This window comes from Pantherophis guttatus, chromosome 5, assembly GCF_059756535.1.
Source record: "Pantherophis guttatus breed Tessera chromosome 5, ASM5975653v1, whole genome shotgun sequence".
Classification (NCBI taxonomy): Eukaryota; Metazoa; Chordata; class Lepidosauria; order Squamata; family Colubridae; genus Pantherophis; species Pantherophis guttatus.
Window position 1 is genome coordinate 32,131,106 of NC_142067.1, and position 23,786 is coordinate 32,154,891.

General features: G+C 36.5%; 1 protein-coding gene across 4 annotated transcripts in view; it reads left to right on the top strand.

The window, feature by feature from the left end:
* The window catches only part of NME7 (NME/NM23 family member 7), a 105,593-nt gene that overhangs the window by 21,029 nt on the left and 60,778 nt on the right, over window positions 1-23,786 (top strand). For 2 of the 4 annotated variants that reach the window (XM_034412042.3, XM_087894834.1), the window contains exons 3-10: window positions 1,126-1,292; window positions 4,875-4,985; window positions 6,018-6,068; window positions 8,897-9,104; window positions 12,322-12,427; window positions 18,261-18,325; window positions 20,306-20,374; window positions 22,272-22,373. In XM_034412042.3, the coding sequence (XP_034267933.1) occupies window positions 1,126-1,292; window positions 4,875-4,985; window positions 6,018-6,068; window positions 8,897-9,104; window positions 12,322-12,427; window positions 18,261-18,325; window positions 20,306-20,374; window positions 22,272-22,373 (879 nt within the window). Of the gene's footprint in view, window positions 1-175; window positions 253-1,125; window positions 1,293-4,874; window positions 4,986-6,017; window positions 6,069-8,896; window positions 9,105-12,321; window positions 12,428-18,260; window positions 18,326-20,305; window positions 20,375-22,271; window positions 22,374-23,786 lie in introns of those variants that run through there. The other 2 variants (XM_034412033.2, XM_034412051.2) reach the window with 2 other exon arrangements.

Sequence of the window (23,786 nt, forward strand, 5' to 3'; positions counted from 1 at the left end):
TGTGAGCCCACAGGAGAGAAACTTCATTATAAACTGCATAATGTGTGCAGTGTAAGAAAATAAAGGCAAAGCAAACAGAGTAAAGGGCCACTGCAAGAAGATATTGGCGAATTGATAATGGGTGACAGTGAGAAGGCAGAATTTTTAAGTCCTATTTTGCACCTGTCTTTTCTTAGAAATAAAATAGAGCCCCAGCTAATCATCATTAGCAGGGAAAGAAGCGAACTGCATCTTAGGATACGCAAGCAGAAGGTAAGAAAAAACATTGGTTAAGAAGAATGATTGAGAGGTGACATGATAGCAATATTCAAATAGTTTTCACATAGAAGAAGGAAACTGACTTTTGTCAGTTGCCCCATAGAGTCAAACCAGTGGGTTAAACCTACCAGGGAGTTGGTTGAATTTTGAGGGCAGGAAGAATAAATTGCCACACAAAGTGTCGAGTCCTTCAAACAGCCTGGGTGATCATATGTTGGATGTATTCAGTGCATCCTGTGCTGAGTGGGTGGTTGTAGAATTGTTCAATACAAATGGAACTGGATTTGCCAATTTGTTTTTTGTTAAATTTTTATCTCAACCTTTATATAGTGCTTAAAATCTCAACCCCAAAATCACTCTGCAAGTTTCCATAACAGACAGTAGACTAAAACTTGGAGGTCTTTGGCATCTGTCCAATATTTTAATCACTTCATCACACTGGCTCCTTTTCAGTTGTTATAATGTAATTATAATATAACATTTAATTCATCTCATGAACACATTTAATTTTTCCATGGTCATCAGAGGCTCAGAATCCCAAAGGTTCAGGCTTAAAATGTGACAAACTACATGAAAACCGACAAATTAGGCTGGTAAATAGGAAACATGATTTGTTAAAAAATGAATTTATGTGTGATTATAAACAAAAATCAGAAAAATTTCACATTTTTGCCAGTAAAACAGAAAATGAAAAAGACAAAAGGGGATGTTCTATTCTACCTTCTATTTATGACCTTTTCTGGATTTTTTTCCTTTATGCATCAAGTAGGAATTCAAAGCCAACATTTGACTGGATTTTATTGAAATGTTATATATTTTAATTTAACAAAATAAGAACATTAAAACAGCTATCTTTTTACTCTTCAGTATGACATGAAGAATCGCTGCAAATTCTTGAATCGCACTAAATATGAAGATCTGAATTTTAAAGATCTTTTTGTGGGCAACAGAATTACTATTTTTTCACGCCACCTCAATTTGGTGGACTATGCAGATCAATATACGTCTCGCATGTTGGGCAGTTCCAAAGAAAGGTGAGAAAGTGATATTTCTGAACTGAGGAATTTTTAATTTTGTAAGTTAATCAATATACTTTGCTTAGTGAGTCATCTTATTATATACAAGAATTAGAGGCATTGGATTTTCTGATGGATGAAATGAAAAATGGAGAAGGGTATTACATTAAATTGGTCCTCAGAAAAACTGGAACCAAGTATGTGAACATAAAAAAACAGCAAGCTCTTTGTTATAGTCATGTCTTGTTTTTCATATACTTTTCTACTGCTTTAACTTTGTGTGGCTATATATTTTAGTTACTGTCAGAGGCTTGCAATTAAAATGTTCAAAAGTATTAATATTAGACCATTGTCATAGAACCTAAATTGGCTGTTCTAAGTTTTATGATAATCCAAATAACACCTTGAAACATAAAGAATTAAGATCCTATGATAAAATGGCAAATGAGCTGGAAAATTGTTGTAACAGAAAAATTACCCCCCCCAAAAAAGATAGCTGTATTACAATAATACAGAAGATTATTTTTCATCTGATTTAAATTTACTGATGCATGACAGTCATTTTTATTTTTAGTACTCATTCCCAAGTTCCTAGATAATGTAATTAAAATGTGTGTGTATGTATAAAATATATTTGTATATTATTTTTATATATGCTCCAATGTATTAATCATGAATACGTTTAATTTTTTAAAAAGAAAACCTGTGTTTTCTTTTGTGTTGGTATTTTTTACTAACTTATAGTAATAATCACAAATTCTTTCTTTCAGAAACGGTACTTAAAAAGAACTGCAAATGGAAAATTAGTTTTTTCAGCACTGTTGAAAATATTTTTAGAAAGGAAGAAAACTAAGTTTTCTTGATGTAATTTGTTCATTTTCACATTTGGCAATACAACATAAGTAATAGCAAATATCTTCGTTTTCAAAAAATTTGTTTGACATCATAAATTGTTGAAATAGAAGAGACATAGTGTACATATGTGATTCACTGGCTTCATTAGAATTATTACTGATCAAGATATTTACTGGCACCATTATTGATCAATATGGAGTTACTGACATCAAATTAATATGCCAGATTATTCCCTAAAATACAAATCAGTACTAAAAGTATGTGTCAACTAGCATTTAGAGATTTTTAAAGTACAGGTAATCCTCAACCTATGACCACAATTAGGTCTAATATTTATGTTGTTAAGTGTGTTTTGCCCCACTTTACAAGCTTTCTTGCCACAGTTACTAAGTGAATCAATGGAGCTGTTAAATTAGTAATATGGTTGCTAAGTGAATCTGGCTTCCCCATTGACTTTGCTTGTCAGAAGGTTGCAAAAAATAATCACATGACCCCAGAACACTGCAACTGTCATAAACACGAGTCAGTTGCCAAGCATCTGAATTTTGATTACATGGTGTGGGGATGTTGCAGTGGTCGTACATGTGAAAAATGATCATAAATAACTTTTTCCAGTGCCATTGTAACTTCGAATGGTCACTAAAAAGAATTGTCATAAATCGAGGACTACCTGTATAGCTAGAAAGAGAGAGGATTCTTTAATTAGATAAGAAAATATGTGTGAGGATTTTTAAAAAAGGAAGAGAGGCAACAGAGGAACAACGGATAGGCTCATCTAAAATGGCAGCTTAGTCTCTGAGAAAAAAACTAAAAATTAATTCGGCATTTATTTTGAGATATAAAAAATAAAATTGTATAATTTCTAGATCTAAAAGTTTGTACACACTAGAGTCTTTTTTGCATATTGGATGATTTTATCCCATAATTTGAGTGGTTGCTTAGATTTCCTTTCTTTCCTTCATTCCTCACTGTCAGCTACTGTTCCCAGGGAAAAACAAGAGAACAAAAGCCTCCAGCAAACTCCTCCTTCCTCATTTAACCAGATGGTAATTCTTGTTCAGTGGTTTAGCTAATTTATGATAGGAGAGGTAGAAGGGGATTGGTTGTCAGGTCAACTGTGAGTGTCTTTTGACCTAAACAGATCTTTAGAAACTTGTATTGTCACTAAACATCCAGCTTAATCCTCAGGAAATTTGTTAAAACTAAGCCTGCACTGGGTGGTTTTTTTTTTTTTTTTTTTGAGATGACTGTGTTTATCTGGCTTGGAGCTGACCATGGTGCTTGTGCTACTTGATTTGCTCAGGGAAAATTTAGAAAAGCACACAAAAAAAGGTACTGTTAGTTTCCCATAGTGATTACACAATTGGTTAGGGACATTGCTTCCTCTTCTTTTTCTTTTTCACACCAATCTCTGGCATAACCCCCCCTCCCCACAGTACCATAATACTACCATAAATAAAATTTCAACTTAATTGTTTGCCTTTTTGAGTTCTGACAAAGAAAAACAGTCAAGGCATAATTTTCTTCCTTAACTGTTCTATATAGTCCAAGAGTTCCAGTTATTTTGCAGTTATCAAAGGAACATGTTCATGGGATAATGGGGGTGACAGGATAAAAAAAAATCTTCTGGATTTCATTTAGGCTTTTGAAAAACCATCATCTCTCACCATAAGAATATATTTCCATTTTGCAGTATGAGAATATTAAAAACAATATTGCAAAAGTATAATTTGCTGCTCTACCTGTCCTACTTTGGGTCATATATTAGGGCCATATTTCTTCATGTCCTTTCTAATATATAGCTGCTTAACAAATAAATGGGTCCTTTATTTGCCTAACATAAGGTCCCTTTCTTCCCTAACTAGAATCTGAAGAGGACAAAAGGACAGCAATGTCTAAATAAATACCCTCGTTATTTGTTCCTGTGCAACTTCTTGTTTCAAAACTCATTTGTATTACTGAAATTTTGTTGTTAGTTGCGAAGTCGTGTCCGACCCATTGCAACCCCAAGGACAATATGCCTCCAGGCCTTCCTGTCCTCTACCATCCACTGGACTCCATTTAAGCTCAGGCCTACTGCTTCAGTGACTCCATCCAGCCACCTCATTCTCTGTTGTCCCCTTCTTCTTTTGCCCTCAATCTTTCCCAGCATTAGGCTCTTCTTCAGTGAGTCCTTCCTTCTCATTAGATGGCCAAAGTATTTGAGTTTCATCTTCAGGATCTGGCCTTCTAAAGAGCAGTCAGGGCTGATCTCCTGTAGAACTGACTGGTTTGATTGCCTTGCAGTCCAAGGGACTCACAGGAGTCTTCTCCAGCACCATAGTTCAAAGGCCTCAATTCTTTGGCGCTCAGCCTTTCTTATGGTCCAACTTTCACAGCCATACATTGCAACTGGGAAAACCATAGCCTTGACTATTCATACTTTTGTTGGAAGAGTGATGTCTCTGCTTTTTAGTATGCTGTTTAGATTTGCCATACCTTTCCTCCCCAGGAGCAAGCGTCTTTTAATTTCTTGGCTGCAGTCCCCATCTGCGGTGATCTTGGAGCCCAGGAAAATAAAATCTGTCACTACCTCCATTTCTGAATTTCTCCATCACTGAAATATTTGGGCCAAATATTTCCATTATCTATCTGGGCACTAGGAATGATCACATAATGATAATTGATATGATTGTGTTTTCCTGTCTTGGTAACGTTGATGCATAAGCTAATTTTTAAAAATTTCTCATTTAAATCTGTTAATAGAACCTTGGCATTATTAAAACCAGATGTAGCACTCAGACTTGGAGAGATTATTGATATGATTATTCATTCTGGTTTTACGATAACAAAGGCTAAAATGATGAAACTTACAAGGTGAGATTTTAATCATTATTTTTCAAAAAATAGAAATACAGTTTATGTTTTAAATCTTTACTGATTCATGAAGTATAATCTTTAGCTTTTTGTAAAATTACACTAAAATGCATAGCTGTTGCTAATCTATGTCTCATGATATTTTATTAAAGTATGACTGTAAAACCATCCTATTTAGCATTTCCATCTTGAACCATGCAGTAGCCCAAGAATGGAAGAAATAAAGATAAATACTACCAGTATGTGATATAATGTGATCTCACATGAATGAATGAATAAATGAATGAATGAATGAATGAATGAATGAATGAATGAATGAAAGAAAGAAAAAGACAAAGGGTATTTTGCTTGTAGAGTTTGTTTCCAATCTGTTATTAAGAAAATGCTAGAAATATTACTATATATCAGTGGTGAAATCTAAAATTTGTTACTACCGGTTCTGTGGGTGTGACTTGGTGGTGGTGGTGGTAATGTGACTGGGTGGATGTGGCCAATTTTTTTTTTTTACTTTTAAAACAATTTTTTTCTACGACCTCTTCGGTTGTAAAAAGAATGCTTTCAAAAGGCTCTGACGATCCCAGATGAGTTGCCTGATCGGCAGAGACTTTTTTTCTTTTAAATGCCTCTGACGATCAGGCAACTCAGCTTGGATCGTCAGAGGCATTTAAAAGAAAAAAAGGGTTTTTTCCTTTTAAAAGCCTTTGAGGATCCCAGCTGAGCCGCGATCATCAGAGGCTTTTTTTTTACTTTTAAAAGCATTTTTTTGGCCAAAGCGGTAGAAAAAAGGCTTTTAAAAGTAAAAAAAAAGCCTCTGATGATTGTGCGGCTCAGCTGGGCAGTGGGGTGGGGGAGGGATTTTTGCTACTGGTTCTCTGAACCACCCACCTCCATCGCTACCGGATCGGGTGATCCGGTCCGAACAGGGAACATTTCACCCCTGCTATATATGCATTAATTAAAATATTGAGAATCCATTAAGAATGGATTAATTAATTAAGAATATTAAAAGTATTCTTAAAATATCTTTTATAGGGGAGAAGCAATGGATTTACATGCAGACCATCAATCTAAGCCGTACTACAAGTGAGTATATATTTTGGTATACAGAGTGGTTTCATTTGTATGTTACATTCTATAAAATAAAAACTCTTACCATGTTGCTTTCTGTTGATGTCCTTTGAGTTATTTACACAAACATAATGTAGATAGTATTTGATAAGCATAGAAAACTAGACTTCTCTTAATTTTATACTCTTTTCCTTGTACAGAATTGGATGTTAATCTTGACTTTCAAGTCTGTCAGGTTTGTAGTCAAGTCAAACTCAACTCCTGGTGGTTTCATTGACGTATCCATGTGATTTTCTTGATAACAATAAATCATTTTCTATTGCTACTTTCTAAAATGTATTTTTGATTTTAGCATTAAAAAATTCCTGTGGTCGTCTACTCAAGTGCTAATCATGTCGGGCCTTGTTTACATTTTTTAAGTATCAGCTAGGTCCTGCGACCCGCTCTGATACTTATATTCTAATAAACTAAACACATTTTAACAACATTAAAATACTCTTTCATCACTTTCTCATCTTTGGAACTTTCTTACAAGAGTATACATGGTCTTATCTTAATACATATGTTTCTGGTATTGCATACTTTGTTTTTGTTTCAGAATGGTCTCAATCCTTTTCATTTTCTTTACCATTAAGCAAATTGACTTTATAGTACCGTACTGTAGTATAGTACTATAGTACAGTAGTATAGTATAGTACTGTGGAGTATCACAGAAGATTCAGTGTTTCAGTCTTTGAAATATCCAGTAAATCATTAGAAAGCTATTGTTAGTTAGCATAGCCAGACTGGAAATTGAAGGACAATAATTTGTTTATAGCAATTGATGGTTGCTGCCAAAAAATGATATTGTGGTGCATTAAAAAAAGGTGTTTTTATTCTTATTACTGCAAAATATAAAGTTAAACAGTTCCTCCTTTCCAGGAGACCAGGTGTAGGCAAGTTCACAAGCTGCCTGTCTCTGTGTTCCAGGACACAGTAGCATGCTCTGTAGTTTAAAGTCTATTGGGTACAGTATGGGAGTGATGTGCACATTACACCAGGGGTGTCAAACTTGCTGTCTGCAGGCTGGAGGCATCATGTGCTGGCTCTGCCCCAGCCCAGTTTAGCAAAGGGGAAAAAAGTCCTGATACGTGATGTGATGCTGCCATGACGATGCGAGTTTGACACCCCTGCATTACACTTTATTATAGGTGTCCTCAACTTAAAACCATATGTTCAGCAACCAGCTGAAATTACAATGTCACCAAATGAAAGTAGTTACGACCCCTGCCTGAAGTTGCAGCCATGGTCACAAGATAAAAATTCAAGTGCTTTGCAGCTCACATGCCCTTACAACCTTGGGGATGCTGCAACTCCCCTTGCATATCCCCTCTCCCCCCCTTTTGGCTGCTTGCACAGCCATATTCAGCAGCAGCAGTTACAATTGTCCCTGCAGCCCAGCTGACCTTCAAACCAATATCTCTTTTTATGTGAAAGCCCTTGCAATGTGCAAAAGAAATGGTGCACATGCGATATGGGGAAATGAGGTCCTCGAAGCAACCGAAGAACAAGACTCCTGATGTTCTTCGAACCAAATGACCTGTTTTCATGAGATTTGGAGGGGACCAGAAAGTTTCTAATGAGATGCCAGCTTGCGGAAGGAAAGGGATGCCTGCTTGAAAAGGTAGGGGAAGCTTGGTTGCAGAGGGAAAGTGAATCATATCAATGGCTTGATATCGTGAAGGTCAGTTGGGGAGCAGGGGCAATTGGGATCACCGCTGGCAGTACCACTGTGCAGAGCCAAAACAGCATGGATGGGAGGGAGAATGATCCTTACCTAAACTCCAGCTAACAATCCAGGTGACCACGTAACAACTGCAACTGGGAGTGATGGAATTGTGGTCATTGAGTGAGGTGGTCACGTGAGCACCTCACTTAATGACTGCAATAACTTATGACTTCAATTCTGGACTCAATTGTGGTTGTAAGTTGAGGACTACCTATTTAAAAGTAATGTTAGGAAATTCAGCTATCTATACTTATTACTGATTATCCACTTAATTAGGCGCATACTGTTTCTGGGAGCAGTATTGATGTGCTAAATTTCTTTTGTAATGCTTTATATACACACTGAGACTAGTACTTTGTTTCTTTGACATGCATGTTTGTGATTGAACAGGATTGCCCATATATGTACATAAATAATAGATGGAGTTCTACCAAGAGAGATGCCTGGTTTGATAGACTTGGCAAGCTTCATTTGGCCTCTTAAACTGTCACTTCCTAAGGAGCCAAAAGTTTAGAAATTTTGTTAACTGCTTAATCTGCAGTTAAACATAAAATCAGAGTTCTTCAGTAGTCAGCAAATCTATTCTCTTTTTTCAGTTTTGCTTTTCTTAAAATAGTTTCAGATATTGCAAAAGATAAGAGAATGAACAAAGTATTGTTTTGAAAATACTGTGTTTCCCCGAAAATAAGACCCTGGCCTTATTGGCCTTATTTTCGGGGATGTTTTATTATTTTGGGGCGTGTGGAGCAAGATGGGGCTCCTCTTGCCATCTTATCTGATTTTCAGTTCTGCGTTTAAATATTTTTGGGGAGGTTTTATTTTCGGGGGAAGGCTTATTTTAGCACATGCGCTCAAAAGCTCAATTGGGCTTATTATCAGGGAATGTCTTATTTTCGGGGAAACATTGTGAAATTATTTCCAATCAGATTTTTTGGGAAGTTACTGTTTTACTGTAGTAGCTTAAGATTTGTGCTATGTATCCAACTTTGTTGTTATTATCCTGTTTAGGACAGAAGAATCCTCTTGAAGCATTTGGTTTCCCAGGTATCCTGACTATTCTATTTTTTGCTTTTAGTGAGCTTCTTGAGTTTATTACAAGTGGCCCTGTTGTTGCCATGGAGATTTTGGGAGATGATGCCATAGGTAGATGGAAACAATTATTAGGGCCTGCAAATTCAGTTGTTGCACGAACTGATGCTCCAAACACCATTAGAGGACGTTTTGGAAGTGACAGCATAAGAAATGTGGCTCATGGACCTGATTCCTTTGCCTCTGCTGCTAGTGTAAGTTTCTGAAATATACATTTGATAGCCCATTCTGCACATGACTTGGTTTCTGTTAGCATATTATAAGAATTATGTTTTCATACCTCTCAATTACATTTTTTCACTGATGCACGTAAATATGTAGACTGAACACTCCTTCTTCTTTCTTTCTAAACTCTGTTTAAGTTACTACTTTTGACCAGTAGTTCTTTATTAACTAGCCTCCAAATTCCATAGCTTAGCTTTGATCAAATGAGGCAGTCCTGCTAAGACAGTAGCAGATCCTAAGGCATATTTTATAACTAACATAAATCTCTTAACATTGGGGCAAAATGTTTGCTTTTAGAAAAATATTTAGTGATTTGTTAGGCAGATTGCTTCAACAAATCAGAGTATTCTCTTGTCCAGTCCTCTGCTTCAGGTAAGTAAGACTCTTCTGATTCAGGAAGAGTTTGTCCAGGAAAACCATTGTACTGTGTAATTAATTATGTTTATACCACTTCATCTCATTTGTTTCACTGTAAAGCCTCCCCTATATTGTCATCACTTTGAATAATGGTAGTATGATTTCAGTCAAATATTGCCCTGAGCTGGTAAAGGAGTAATTGCATGATAATACTCTAAATGAAATAGTCAATCTTACAGAATAAAATAAGATATATACTGTATACTTCATTTTAATTTTCATCTTGTTAGAATTGAAACTATAAATGATAATGCATAGGCACATAGAATTTTTTTATAGTTTCCTAACTATTCATTATGGTTGATTAAATAATCTTAAACAGATTAACTGGAGGCTCATCTGAAGGCAAAACTTCATTAGAGTCTTTCCAAGCTATAAGAAAACAGATTGGATAATATATTTGTGCTTTACTTTCTGATGCCTGCTTTTCTTTCCATGGAAGCATGTTTCTTGATGTTGATTAGAGGAGCTAAGAATAGTGCTGCTGGCAGTGTTTTAATTACTCCCTTATTTGTCCCTGCTGTGTATCCTTAAAAGTGTTTTAATGTGGTATTATGTATTTAACAGTGGGATTATGGGTTGTGAATAGTTAAAGAATCCATTAATTTATACATTGTTGAATGTTATACCACTATAAAGTGGTATACCACATGTTCATGCCATTGAATTTTTTTTTAATTTAAGAGATTATAAATTAGGATGGCAAAAAAAGAAGGACTAGTCCTTGGCATTTGAAATGTCTTTCCTGCTACTGATTTCCTCCTTCCCCCAATTTTCTTATCTTCTCTAGCTTTCTCCTTGTTTTGTGTTGCTTGGAGAAAGAGAAATATTTATACTGAGATTACTTAGCAACTCAGGATCATTGTACTGTAGAAGACAACAGGCATTGTTCTTACTCTGGGAGATAAGTGAAAACATCTGCCAGGACTGAGTCGAGGTATCTGGGAGAAATAACAGGTGATCCAATTCACAGGTGCCCTTGCTAGCCTGAGATTTTACCTCAGTGTCCTGTCCATGAGAAAACAGGCCATTAATGGAGAAAAGTACACATATCTTGCAGAAGCTGTGCTGGTAAAGTAGAAGAGCAATTACTTGGCTATTTGTTTGTGAAGATCAACTGTGGGATAAAGAACTGGAGATTAATATCTCTGAATAGGTATTAAAATTGCAGGTCTGAAAGAATAGATTCAGAATATGTACATACTGTCCAATTGAGCAGCTCATGTAGTTCCATGAATTTCAGATAGATGATTTCTGCTGATTGGATTTTTAAAATCATGGTCCTAAAATTTTCTGTAGCTGTAGGAGAGAGGTTCTAGCACCCAATCCAGTCTGCATTTTTTATTTAAAACAACAACAACCCAGGAGAAGGATCTCACCTCATCGTGAAGAGAACCTCTGCTGTTGATGATGACCTTTCCCTCCCCAGTGAGCAGCTAGCCCTGTAAAAAGGCCCTCTGTTTTCTAGGAGTGGGCAGACCGGAAAACAAACAAAAGAGTATCTGTGTTATAACAGATAAATAGGAAGTAGGACTGTGGTTTCAAACTTATTTTTGTAATTTGATTGGTTTTTTTTGCTCCTTTCCCCCCATCTCTTTCTCTTTTCATTTATGTTGTTGAATCACCTGATTCTGCCTGTATTTTTTTCTTTTTCATTAAATCATTAGCTCTGATGGTTTTCTGTCTCCTTTCTTCTGGTTGAAAGAACATATTCTCTCATTAAAATATTCAGCTTGCTTTGGGATTTGGATTGTTATGTTTTTATTGTCTTGGGTTTGTGGCTTTTTCATCTTTTCAGGCTATTAAGTCACCTGTTATAACTTGCTGTTCTTTTGTTTCTTCTGGCCCACCTGATTCACTCTGATAGCCTAAAACTCTTTTAACAAAGTCAGCAGTCCTGTGGCATTCAGGTTAGAAAGTTCCTTGTTTCCAAGATATGAACAGCTAAGAAATCAAATGTTATATATTTATTGTTTATGTTTATTGTGAACGATTGAGTGGTAATATGATAAAATAATGAACTGATCTGATGGTTAACGATTAATGTGTTGTGGGGACATAGGACGGTTTTCATGGTTTTCTCCCTCTTCTTCTTGGTAAATGCAGTACTGAAATTTGCCTTATATTTCTCAATTTTTTTTTCTGTGAAAGTTTTATTGTATCTTTTTCTTGGCATACAGGTAGTTCACGACTTATGACCACAAATAGCCCAACATTTCCAATTCAACCAGATAATTGTTAAGTTTGCCTCATTTTACAACCCTTCTTGCCACCACTGTTAAGTGAATCACTGCGGTTGTTACGTTCAGTGAATCTGGCATCCCCGTTGTCTTTGCTTGTCAGAAGGTCGCAAAAAGAGATCACATGACAATGGAACACTGCAGCCTTGATAAATACAGGGCAGTTGCCAAGTGTTTGAATTTTGATCACATGAGACAGGGACACTGCAATGGTCGTAAGTGTGAAAAAAGTTTGTAGGTCACTTTTTTCAGTGCCTTTGTAACTCTGAAAGGTCACTAAATGAATGGTTATAAGTCAAGGATTACCTGTACTTGAGAATTTTTGAAAATTAGTATTGTTTTGGGTTTTTGTATTTGGAAGTCTATTGTCTATGCTGAATGATAGAACAGTCAGATGAGGCACTTTCAAAAATACGTTAAAAAATAAGGAATGGAAATGAATGGCATGAAAACCAATGAATCTGACTATTGTTATCTCAGTGCTTTGAGACCCTATTAAATTTATGTATTTAATTCCTATTATTTCCAGGAATTGGAATTATTCTTTCCTTCCAATGGAGGCCGTGGACCTACTGGCACTGCCGCGTACACACATTGTACTTGCTGTGTTATTAAACCTCATGCAATTAAAGAAGGTTAGTTATGTACCTTGCAGAGTCAATACAGATATCTTTTGGTCCTCTTTTTGTCTCGTTAGTAGCCATATAAATCATTTCCAGAATGGTAGCTACCTCCAGAATGATTCTAACAAGTAATGCTGTTCCTTTTTGTTAATGTTAATATGTATAGTTGTAGAGGTAAAAGATCTGTTTGCTGCTCATCATTTTTTTTCCTTCTTTGACAAAAGTCTTTTCTACCAGCAGATTGTTTAGCAGTTAGGCTGAGATGATTTCCAGCTGACCTGCTTGCAGAATCAGATGGAGATGTTCTCTGCATGCAATTAAAGTACATAAACCACATAAATAATTATTTGGGTTAACAGGTTCTGCAGAGATATTGGCAAGAGAATGCTGTGCAAAACCACTTTGACCTTCATGTTTTGTGGCTTCTAGTAGGACCTCACAGAATAAAGTGATAATGTTTAGAATATATTATGATAGTTCCTTCTTCCCATATAATCTTTTAGTACAAAAGATAACTATAGACAACATATAAGAATAGTGGAGGCTTTGAAATGAGAAATAGCTGTTAAAGGGGTTTGTAAAATATGTTTGATCATTTAAAATCCTTTTTAAAATCCTTTTGGAATTAATTTGATTTTTGCAAATAAAATTAGCTCATTGCATTATCAGAAAATATTTAACCCTCTTTAGCTTAATATTAATAACATTTCTCAGCCTGGACACATTTTAAAGGTATGAACTTTAGAATTATTATTAATGATCTGCTGGCTGGAATATTCTAGGGAAATTGAAGAAGAAAGTATATCTGAAGGACATTCAGATTATAGAAAACTACTATTTTCTACTATTCTTTTTCAAAAGATTTAACGTAATGATTTAAACTCATTCTTTCTTTCTGCCAGTTTCAAAACTATGGTACAGGTAGTCCTCTTACTGACCATAATTGGGACCTCTAACTCTGTTGCTGAGTGTCACTGTCATTAAGAGAGACATCATGTGACCATGCTGGACTTCATTTAGTGGCCATTTGAAGTTCCAATAGCATTGAAAAAAGTGACTTATCTCCATTATTCATGCTTACAACTGTTGCAGCATCATCATGCTTACATTACTAAAATTCAGATTCTTAGCAACTGGCTCAAATTTATGACAGTTGCAGTGTCCTGAGGTCATGTGATCACTTTTTGAGATCTTCTGACAAGCAAAGTCAATGGGGAAGCCAGATTCACTTAACAATTGTGTTATCAATTTAACAACTGCAGTGATTCACTTAACAACTGTGGCAAGAAAGATGGTAAAATGGGGCAAAACTATCTCACTTAGGAACAGAAAGTTTGAGCCCAGTTGTGGTCATAAGTCGAGGATTACCTGCATAATATAGTATTGATAAGAAAGACAAGATTTCCTCTTTGATCTGCTTTAAACCTTCTAGTGCACTGCATTGGATGGTCTCTGGTCCAGTGGTGGGTTGCTACCAGTTCGTCCCACATCAGGCGAACCGGTAGCAGTGGCGGTGGGAGGCTCCGCCCACCTGCCTGGATGCATGTGCAGAAGCACCCACGAGCAAACCGGTAGTGACAGGTTTTGAAACCCGCCCCTGCTCTGGTCCTAGGGTTTTAAGACAGAGTAAAATTTATCCCAAGCCACTTCCTCCATGCAATGCATACATTTTATATCCTGTGTTCATATTCCTTCTATTTCTGTTTTTTTTTGAGCTAAAGAACCTCAAACATCCAAGAGGTATTACAGTGCTGGCAGTGTTATTTTCAACCACTTTTCTAATTCTACTTAAGGTGGCATTTGTCTTTTAATACTACCATACACTGAGCTGATATTATTGAACCTGTCTACCGGGAGCACCTGTTATGCATCAATGCTTAATTTAGAATTTGCAGGATGGATATCAGAATAGAAGAACCCCAAAGGAGACGTCATGATAGCAATGATCTTTTGAGAGTTGATCAATTAAATGTCCCAAATATGGTCACAGTGCTGACTTTGTGGGCAGGTCTTATATCTCTTTGCCCCAATCCCCCACCTCTAAAAATCTTTATCCCAGCACTGAGATAATTAAGTGGAAGGAAATTGATGTTTGTGTTTACATATTGTGAAAAAGAAAAGAATGCAAAAGTGTACACAAGCACCCAGTTGGGAATTCAGATTGACAGGAATGCTCTTCCCTCCAGCTGTTTACCTAAAGTGCTCATGACAGCAAGCCATGAGCCGCTCTGGAGGCAAAAGCTGTCGGCTATTAACTTGTTAATGTCAAGGCAGGGATTTTGTTGGTTGCTAGCAGCAGCACAAGCTGTGCCCAAGATAATTAATTTGCTTAAAGTCATGGACTGCAGCTTCTTAGCTTGTTTTTGTTAGCACTTATTAGGGAGGTGCTGCGTGGTGGAGAAAAGCCACTCAGGAAAAAAAAATAGTTTGTTTGATCAGTCTCTCTAGTTTGCAAGGGGAAAAAATAAATTGCCCATTCATTTAACTTAGGGATGTCAAACTCAATGAAACAAATTTCATTGAGGGCCGCATCAGAGTTGTGTTTGACCTGGGGGGCTGGGGTGGGCGTGGCCAGGGTGGGCATGGCATCACTCCTGTCGGAGGCGCCTGTGACGGCCCGAGCACTCTGCCATCGCTCTGAGCTCCATTTTCGGTTGCCATGGCCTCCTGCAACCCTCCGCCAGTGAAAATGGAGCTCGGGAGGGCCACACTGGCAGAGGGTTGCAGGAGGCCATAGCAGCCGGAAACAGCTTGGGAGCCCGTTTTCGCTGGCAGAAGCACCATGGGCTGGTCCTTCGCTGTTTCCAGGGTGGCCTTGCAGCCCAGAACTAACCGGGCCTTAATTAGAGTTATGTGTTTTATATCACCCATATACTAGGCCAGCTCACTGCTTACATCAAGATTATTTATGATTCATTTAAAAATTACTAATCTCAACATAGATCTTTTACTTGTTATTTTCCTCTAAAAAGAAACTTGCCCTTTGAATTCTAGTCATTTGTTTCTGTTTAAACAATTAGCAATTCTCTTATCCTTGACTGCTAAGTGCACTAAACAGTTTTTGATGAGAAGCCCTCATCCATGTGCCTACTGACACTCTGAAAGAACTTTGTTAAGCTTGGTGAAGCAGGATTTACCTTTATGAAGTCAGTGTTGATTTTTCTTCAGCCAGGCTTGTATCTACCATGTTTCCCTGAAAATAAGACCCTACCAGAAAATAAGCCCTAGCATGATTTTTTCAGGATGCTCATAATATAAGCCCTACTCCAAAAGAAGCCCCAGTTAAGATCATCAGCTATATGGACACATTTAGTACCATATTTCCCTGAAAATAAGACATTGCCTGAAAATAAGCCCTAATGCGTCTTTTGGAACAAAAATTAATATGAGACCAGATCTTATCTTCATGGAAAAACAGTATGTACCTAGTTACTTTTTATTTTATTACCAATTGTACAAATTTATTTAGAACAGATGTTAAGTTAACTGACTTAAAGTATAATTTAGACTCACCTCCAGATCCCTTTTTAGAAATGTGTTACATGAGTACTCTGAATGTAGTCAGGAACACTGAGCTTGATGTAATTTGTTACATATTTTTGTTTTTGTTTTGATTAAGAGATTAATAGTTTCACATTTAAAATGACTCTTCCGTGATTCCCTGATTTGATATAGTGCAGTTTCTGAGGATGTTCTAGAACCGTGATGGTGAACCTATGGCACGCGTACCACAGGTGGCACATGGAGCCATATCTGTGGGCATGCAAGTGTTGCCCTAGCTCAGCTCCAGCGTGCATGCGCGCACCGGCCAGCTGATTTTTGGGCCTTCTGCGCCACCAGAAGTCAGGAAACGGGCAGTTGGGGGTGTGGGAAAGGCCCTTTTTGCCCTCCCTAGGCTCCAAGAAAGCCTCTGGAGCCTGGGGAGGGCGAAAAACAGGCCTACTGGGCCCGCCGGTAACCTTTTTGCCGTCACGTGCCAAAAGTGGGGAGGGGCGCGGGGGGCATTGAATTATGGGTGTGGGCATGCACGCATGCGACCCCCCCCCCTGTGCAACTCCCACTTTTGGCACGCGACAGCAAAAAGGTTAGGCATCACTGTTCTAGAATATCTTTTTTCAATTATTTTGTTGTTTTGATCCCCTTCCTTGAGATGCTGATGATGTTATCAAACCTTTGAGGTAGATACAATTTGAACATCAAAGTCATGAATAGTAAACTACTTATTGTAGAGTAATAATAGAACATTAGCCATATCTTGCAACTTTGAATGTGCCTCTCCCCTCGCTGCCTTTATCCTAAAGAGAAGTTGGAGAGGTCCAGTCTGAGACACTTTCTCAATTTCCATTCCAGCTGTCTATTGAGATTTCTTTTATTTGACCATTGCCTTGGCAATGGCTGTTCCTCTCCCTCCTCATGGTTATTCTCACAGTTCATTATAGATATCATATATCTCAGTGTCTGGAAGTTGTGGGGGTCTGGATGGGGGTCAGCAGGTTTCAGCTCAGTCTTGCCAAGATTGAGTAGCTCTGGCTCTTTGGGCCTTCAGGTTCTGGAAATCTACTATTTTTGATGCTGGATGGGGTAGCACTACCCGAAACAGACTCTGTTCTCACGTGGGTGTCTTTTGGGGCTCATAGCTCCTGTTCAAAGAGCAGATAACAATTGTAACTTGGTGGGTGTTTGCACAATTTCTGTTGGTGAATTTGCCCCAGTTCCATAAATCACTCATACCCTGGGTACCTCCCCAATGAATTATTGTAATGTACTGTACATTGCTTTTGAAGAGCAACTAATGCAAAATACTGTGATGGAGGCAGTTATAGGCACTCCACAACCAGCACATAACCTACGCCCTCAGAGCTGCAGTGGTTGCCAATTTTCTTCTGATTTCAATTTAAGATGCTGTACCCTATCTGGTCTGGCACTAGAATCTTTTTATGGGCTATATTTATTAAGAATTGACATCTTGCAGGACCCAGGAGGAGAGCTTTTTTTGTTTTAATACCATCCTCTAGAACATCTTCCTCCTTAGGATAGAATAAAAACGGGGGGAAAAGGAATAAAAGAAATAAAAGAAATGTATAAGGAAAAGATTTTCAATCATCATCACAAATATAAATACATGCAGTAGTCTTCACCCCATAAGGCTACAAACATATCTCTTTTTACCACAGCCTATCCCATATCTTTATATATCTTTATATCTTTATATAACAAATCCATAAGACATCAATTTTTCAAACGTGGTGTCACTAAAAATGTTGGCAGAATTACATAAAAATATGTCTTATTTTAACCTTGATCAAATAAACCAACTTTATATTCCTTTTATCTCTTAAAATCTTAATCTTTAGTTCATTCAAATATAAAGATTTTATCTCTGTCCAGTTCTTCTTGTCCCATTGCATAGGCTTCTTTGAGACTTTAACAAACCTCTTTTGTAAATCCAATAAAAATATATTATTTTCTGGAGAAACAGGGTAATCAAGAGCAAACAAAAAAGCAGTGGGAACTGGATTGACTTTTAACTTCCTTCCCCATTGAGTTTTCTTGTGGGAATCTGGTATCCTTCCCTCCCTTAGCAGCAGGCAGGTAAATGGTTGCTGCTGGATGCGAGAGGGAGTGAGAGATTGTGAGACTGGCTGGGAAACTATCATAGAGTTTAACTAGGTCATACTTATCTCTGTACAGGTGTCAAATGCATACATATTAGTCAAAATATATTCTGGAATTTTTAAAAAAATATATATGATAAGAACAGCTAACTCTCAAGCATTTAATATTTTAAAAAAACTACTCTTATGTAGCTGACCATTCTTCCTCTCCATTTTTTGTTTTAATGCAGGTGTAGCTGGAAAGATTATAAAAGCAATTCTTGATGGAGGATTTGATATCTCAGCCTTGCAGATGGTAACTAATTTGCTTATTTTCTTTTTATTCAGCTCTTGTGGAAGTAGGAGGTTGAGAGAAAATTCCACATTTACCACCTTCTGTTTCTACTATAGAGCCACACCTTAATCCATTGCACCTGGGAACAAACATGTCTGCCTCGACTTTCAGTGATTCTTTCTCAGCTGAAGCAGCTGCAGTCAGAAGTTAGCCGCTTCCTTCAGCTTTGTTGTTAGTGGTGTCTTGTATCAGGTTTTCAAAACGTTATCATGCTAAACAAAGGAAATTTCATTTCAGCTAAACAAAAAATGGACAGACTCCAAATTTGCTGGATTTATTTTGTTTTTTTCTTAGAATTCCCAGATTGTCAGCCAAAGAAAGATGAAAATGACTTAAAACTGGATCAGGTTGTCTCTGAACATATTCTGTATCAGGAAAGTAGCAGAACTAAACTGAGTTCACAGGTTTTTTTCACATGCAAAACCCATGTTTGTTCATTGCAGGAGATAATTTAGGCAGAATAAAGCATTTTTGTTGTTACTGCTGCTAAAGCATTTCAAAATCAGAACTGCTTGCTCACTTGTTACAGTTTGTTTGGACTTCAGTTTACAAATGCTGATTTACCTTCCCTCTGGTAGATCAGGGCTGTCAAACTCCTCGCCCAAGCTGGAACGTCATGTGATGATGACTTGAGTTTCACACTCCTGTGGTAGATCATTATACTCTTTCACCAGCACTGACTACGGAGGCAACTTTTAAGGGTCATAATTATTCCTGTTGAATTTGTTGAACACAAATCAATATAATTTTGATATAAATAAGGTATATTGAGAAGCATCTGGCTACTTCTCTAGAAGAGAACAAGCAAAAGGACCCATTGCCAACCCTAATCAATTATAGTTAGCTTTTTAAAGAGGCAATGATCAGATTGGTTCTGAAGAAATCTAATCTTGATTAATAAAATGATAATTGGAATTAGCGAATAGTTTACCCCTCTTTCTCAGAGAAAATAGATTTGATGGTTGCCGATGACTTTCAGACATTCTTAAACTGATTTTCTGGATCCATTGAGGGCAGCAGCATGCCTGATTTGGAATAAAAAATGGTTTCTAGACTGTGCGTTCAAGTGTGGCAGTGCATCCCAGGTTCTAGCCTAACTCTTTAAACATTACATCAGGCTGACTCTACAAATACATGCTTAGATATTACAATTAAAACTCACTAGTCAGTGATAACTGCAATAATATTTTACAAGAATTTAAAATTGATTTGACATTAAAATAATTTTTAATAAAGTAAAAGGAAACAAAAGCATTCTACAAAAAGCATTTAGACAGCCTCCTCTTTTTCCCCCTGCCCCATTCTTTCCTTCTCTCAATGTATTGTGAACTTATGGCACTTAAATTTTAATTAGTATATATATTTGAATTATATAGAAAGTTAACAACAATCATGAGCCTTGTGCAGCCTGAAACTTGACAAAAACCTTTTTTCAGAGGATAGAGTGAAATTAAGTTTTTTCTGGAGGAAGGTGCTTCTTTATGCATAGAGGCTCTGGATTTGCACCTGGTCTACTATGGACTGGGTTGACAACTATAAGGCTGGGAAAGGACTCTACATGCTGTCACCAGCAAAAGGTGCCGCCTCCAGGACCTCCCACTGAATCTATGTCAAGGCTTCTTGCAAATTGTCAACCCAGACTTTTGTGATTCTTAAATTTATTATTAGTTTGAAATAAATTTTGTGTGTGCTGGACTTTTTACCATGTGATTTGATGAGTAGTGTGCACATGCATGTTTGTTTATCAGTTTATTTGCCAAACAAGAAATAGCCTTTGCGTGATTGAGAAACCACACAATTCCTTTCAGGGTTGTTCTTGAATAGAAAAAGGACAGCTTATAATTGTTAGGTAGTTTTTAAGTATTTATAAGACAATACTAGTTCCATATTTCTGCTGCACAGAAACTCAAGTATTAGACTTTCTTTCTATTTTATATGCAGTTCTATATGGACCGAGCAAATTCAGAGGAATTCTATGCAATCTACAAAGGTGTAGTTGCTGAATATTCTGTAAGTAAACAGTATGAAATCTGTTTCCCCTCCTTTTTAATGCAGGTTAGATGTTACCTTAATGGACCATCCTTTTTTGTATAGTAATGGTCAGGATTACTACTCATAGTTATGCATTATTTTAATATTTGCTATAAAATAAACCATTAACAATTTATTGCAGAGATAAACTGTACACATAATTTTTAGTTTTGAATCAACAATGTGACATACATAAATTGTGTGCACTTTTGGATAGTGGTTTTCCAGGCCCATTAGTAACTTTATGTTGTCTTTGAGAGAAACATCAAAATTTCTTAATTTTTAAAATTATGACAAATTTTCAGAAATCCCAATTCCTTGCCACCTTAAACCCTTCTTGCATTTTTCTACCTTACTTTAAAAATGGATCAAATCCACAAACTAGCAAATTAATACTTTTTGTGACCCCTTTTTCCCCATTGAGGAGGGATTGCTTGGCATTCCTTCTGCCTCCCAGAACTTTCTTCAGTTTAGTAATATATCATTACAGTCTTTGCAATTGGGAAAGAATTCTTAAAAGCAAATTTTGTTGCAATATTTGCAGGAATGCCACACTTCACAATATTTTCTGAAATGGCACTTTACTCATTTTGCTCTACGATAGGTGGATACATTTATGTACCCGTTCTATGTTTATTTTGCCTTGCCTCGGTATGGTTCTTTGCTGTTAACAAAATACACATAACATTTAAAACATCCTCAGTTTAAATACCAATGGTAAATTTAATAAAAAATGACGAGTCAATAATGAAATATAACAAACTGAATTAATACTTTTCAATAAACTCAATAGATAGTGTCATTTCAAAGTGTAACCACTCTAAGAAAAAACTTAAGTTTCCAGAATCCTCCTAAAGGAAAATAGGAAATGAGCTAGTTTAATTTCACTTCAGTTTTCAAGGCCATAATGTCTAACTATATTTTCCTCCTTAATATTTCCAACCTTGGCAATAAACCTCCTGTCATAAACAACGCACCATGCTTTGCATGCTCTGTCATTTTAAAATAGAACTTGATTATAAAATCCATCCATCTCCTTTCCTGCATCCATAGTTGGAGCATAAACTTGGGTACATTTGTCTAATTGATGACATCTGGTCATTGATTGCTTTGTAACCTAGTAGTGTTCTTGCTATTGTCTTCTTAACTCTGAAAACAAGACCATTCCTTGTTTTTTATGTCCTGATAGTAAACAGTGTAAACTTCTGGCTAAAAGTATTCAATTCCAGTCCATCCTAATTTGCTGATCCTAAGATACCGATGTTTATTCATTTTCATGTTTTATTGTATTGAGCTTTCCTAAAGCTCTGGGTTCACTTTTCCTGCATTGCAACTAGAGATCCTGTAGGTTTTAACCTGGCAACATCATAAACACACTTAGTACTCTAAAAAGATTCTCAATTCTTGTTCAGCAAGATGTTGAGTGCATTCCTTCTGATGGGTCCATTATCTATCATTATATCATCAGTCATTTTATATTCCCTATCTGTGTGGGTGTCTTGGTAAAATACCAGAGTGAGTTGTTATTGCTTTCTGTGCAATATGAAAAAATATGCTGCTTGTAGTGTGTTGGGCTTTTCAAAATGCAAAACACACTAGAAGAGATCACTCAATCATGCCATACATGTTTATAAAAATAAATTTCTCAGATATTGGGGAGGGACTTTGCTTGTGGTTAGTATTTATTTATCCCAAAATCATCTAGGATAAAAACCCAAGCCTAGTCCTAGAGGATTTGTTTGCTTCTTTTCTGCATCCCTGCTTTTTGATTACTTGGATTTCTGTAAAATAATCAACTTAGTAATAGGGCCATAACATTTTCAGTAATGTGCCTTCAGAACAATGTAAATATCTGTTGTGTTTTTTCTGGTTACAGGAAATGGTTGTAGAACTCTGCTCAGGACCTTGTATAGCTCTAGAGATTCGGCAGATAGATCCTGAAAAAGTGTTCAGAGACTACTGTGGCCCTTCCGATCCTGTAAGTAACTTATTGAGCAATTAATATCATAATAAAATAAGATCAATGAGTGAGGTCTGTAAATATATATCTCTTTACTTTCACCTTTAAAGCAGCTTGGAGAGGAGATCCACTTTTGGTTAGGTGGTAGTGTTGTACAGAACAGTTCACTCACCTCTTTTGTTGGGTCAAAATTTCTCTTCCTGTATGAAAAATATATACTGGCATAATAAAGGTACTTATTTTTTCCTTTCCTTCCCAATATATTAAAGGGCTAAGAACACATTTGCCAAATTGCATATTACATATTAGGGGGTATAACAAAATTAAATGTTAAGTTTTGAATCCAGATAAAATGCTTTCCATAAATTGAGGAATATCATTGTTCTTCAAAATAAATAATATCCAGAATGTCTTGGTTGAAATCCAGAATGTTGGATGAAACAACATTTGGAGGTGTTGCTTAGGAATTTTAAGAGGCAAATAGAATATGGTTAGTGTGTTTCAGCTTTTCTCTTCACTCTTCTCATCAGCCACTCCCAGCATGGCATGACTTATTGTTTTGTCTATCTCCCTAATCTTCCCTCTGTATTGAACTTTCACCACAAATGAAAAGACAGCAGATCTCCCTGTTCTCACAAGCCTTTTCCCTTGCCTTCCTTCCCTTGGGTGCCATCACCACCACCACAACCAAGATTTTCAATGTTCTTACCCAAATTACTTCTATTCAGAACAGAAATTGTGAGTCAGATCCAAAACAAGATAGCCACCTGCATCGCAAAATATTTTGCACATTCTTGTTTCAAACAAGTTGTTAGCATTAAATATCCTAGTGTTGCTTTTCTAGCCAAAATTAGAGCCTTGCAATTATGACTTTTAACTTTAAAAAAAAAAAACTTGGTAGTTTTCCTGGAAATTGATATACTGTTGATGTAGCATGTTGAATTGTATAACAAGATTATGAGACATTGTTTGTAGGCTTTTCCTTAGCAAACTTAACAAATAATCAGGCATGCACAGGATGCAAGAACTTCTGGTTTAAGTACAAAAACCAGCTTTTGTGAATAAAATCCAGTGACTGCTGTGTATACAGCTGAATTCTTTTATTTAGTGGTTTCAGTGGGGAGATTCTAATTGATAAGTTCTGAATTGCAGCTTTTAATAGCTTCAAGGAGATAGTTGTTGGCATAGGAAACAGACTTTAAGCTGAAAGCATATTTTATGTTTGGCTTGCTATTATTTATATACACTTTCAAAACACTTTTATTTATTTATTTATTATTTAAATTTCTTCTCCTTTCGGACTCAGGGCGGTGAACAGCCAAGATAAAAACATCTATACAAACATCACAGTTAAAAATAAAGTTAAAATAATTTATAAATTTGGCCCATAATTTAAAACTTGTCAATTAAAATCAATATTAAAATTTTAAA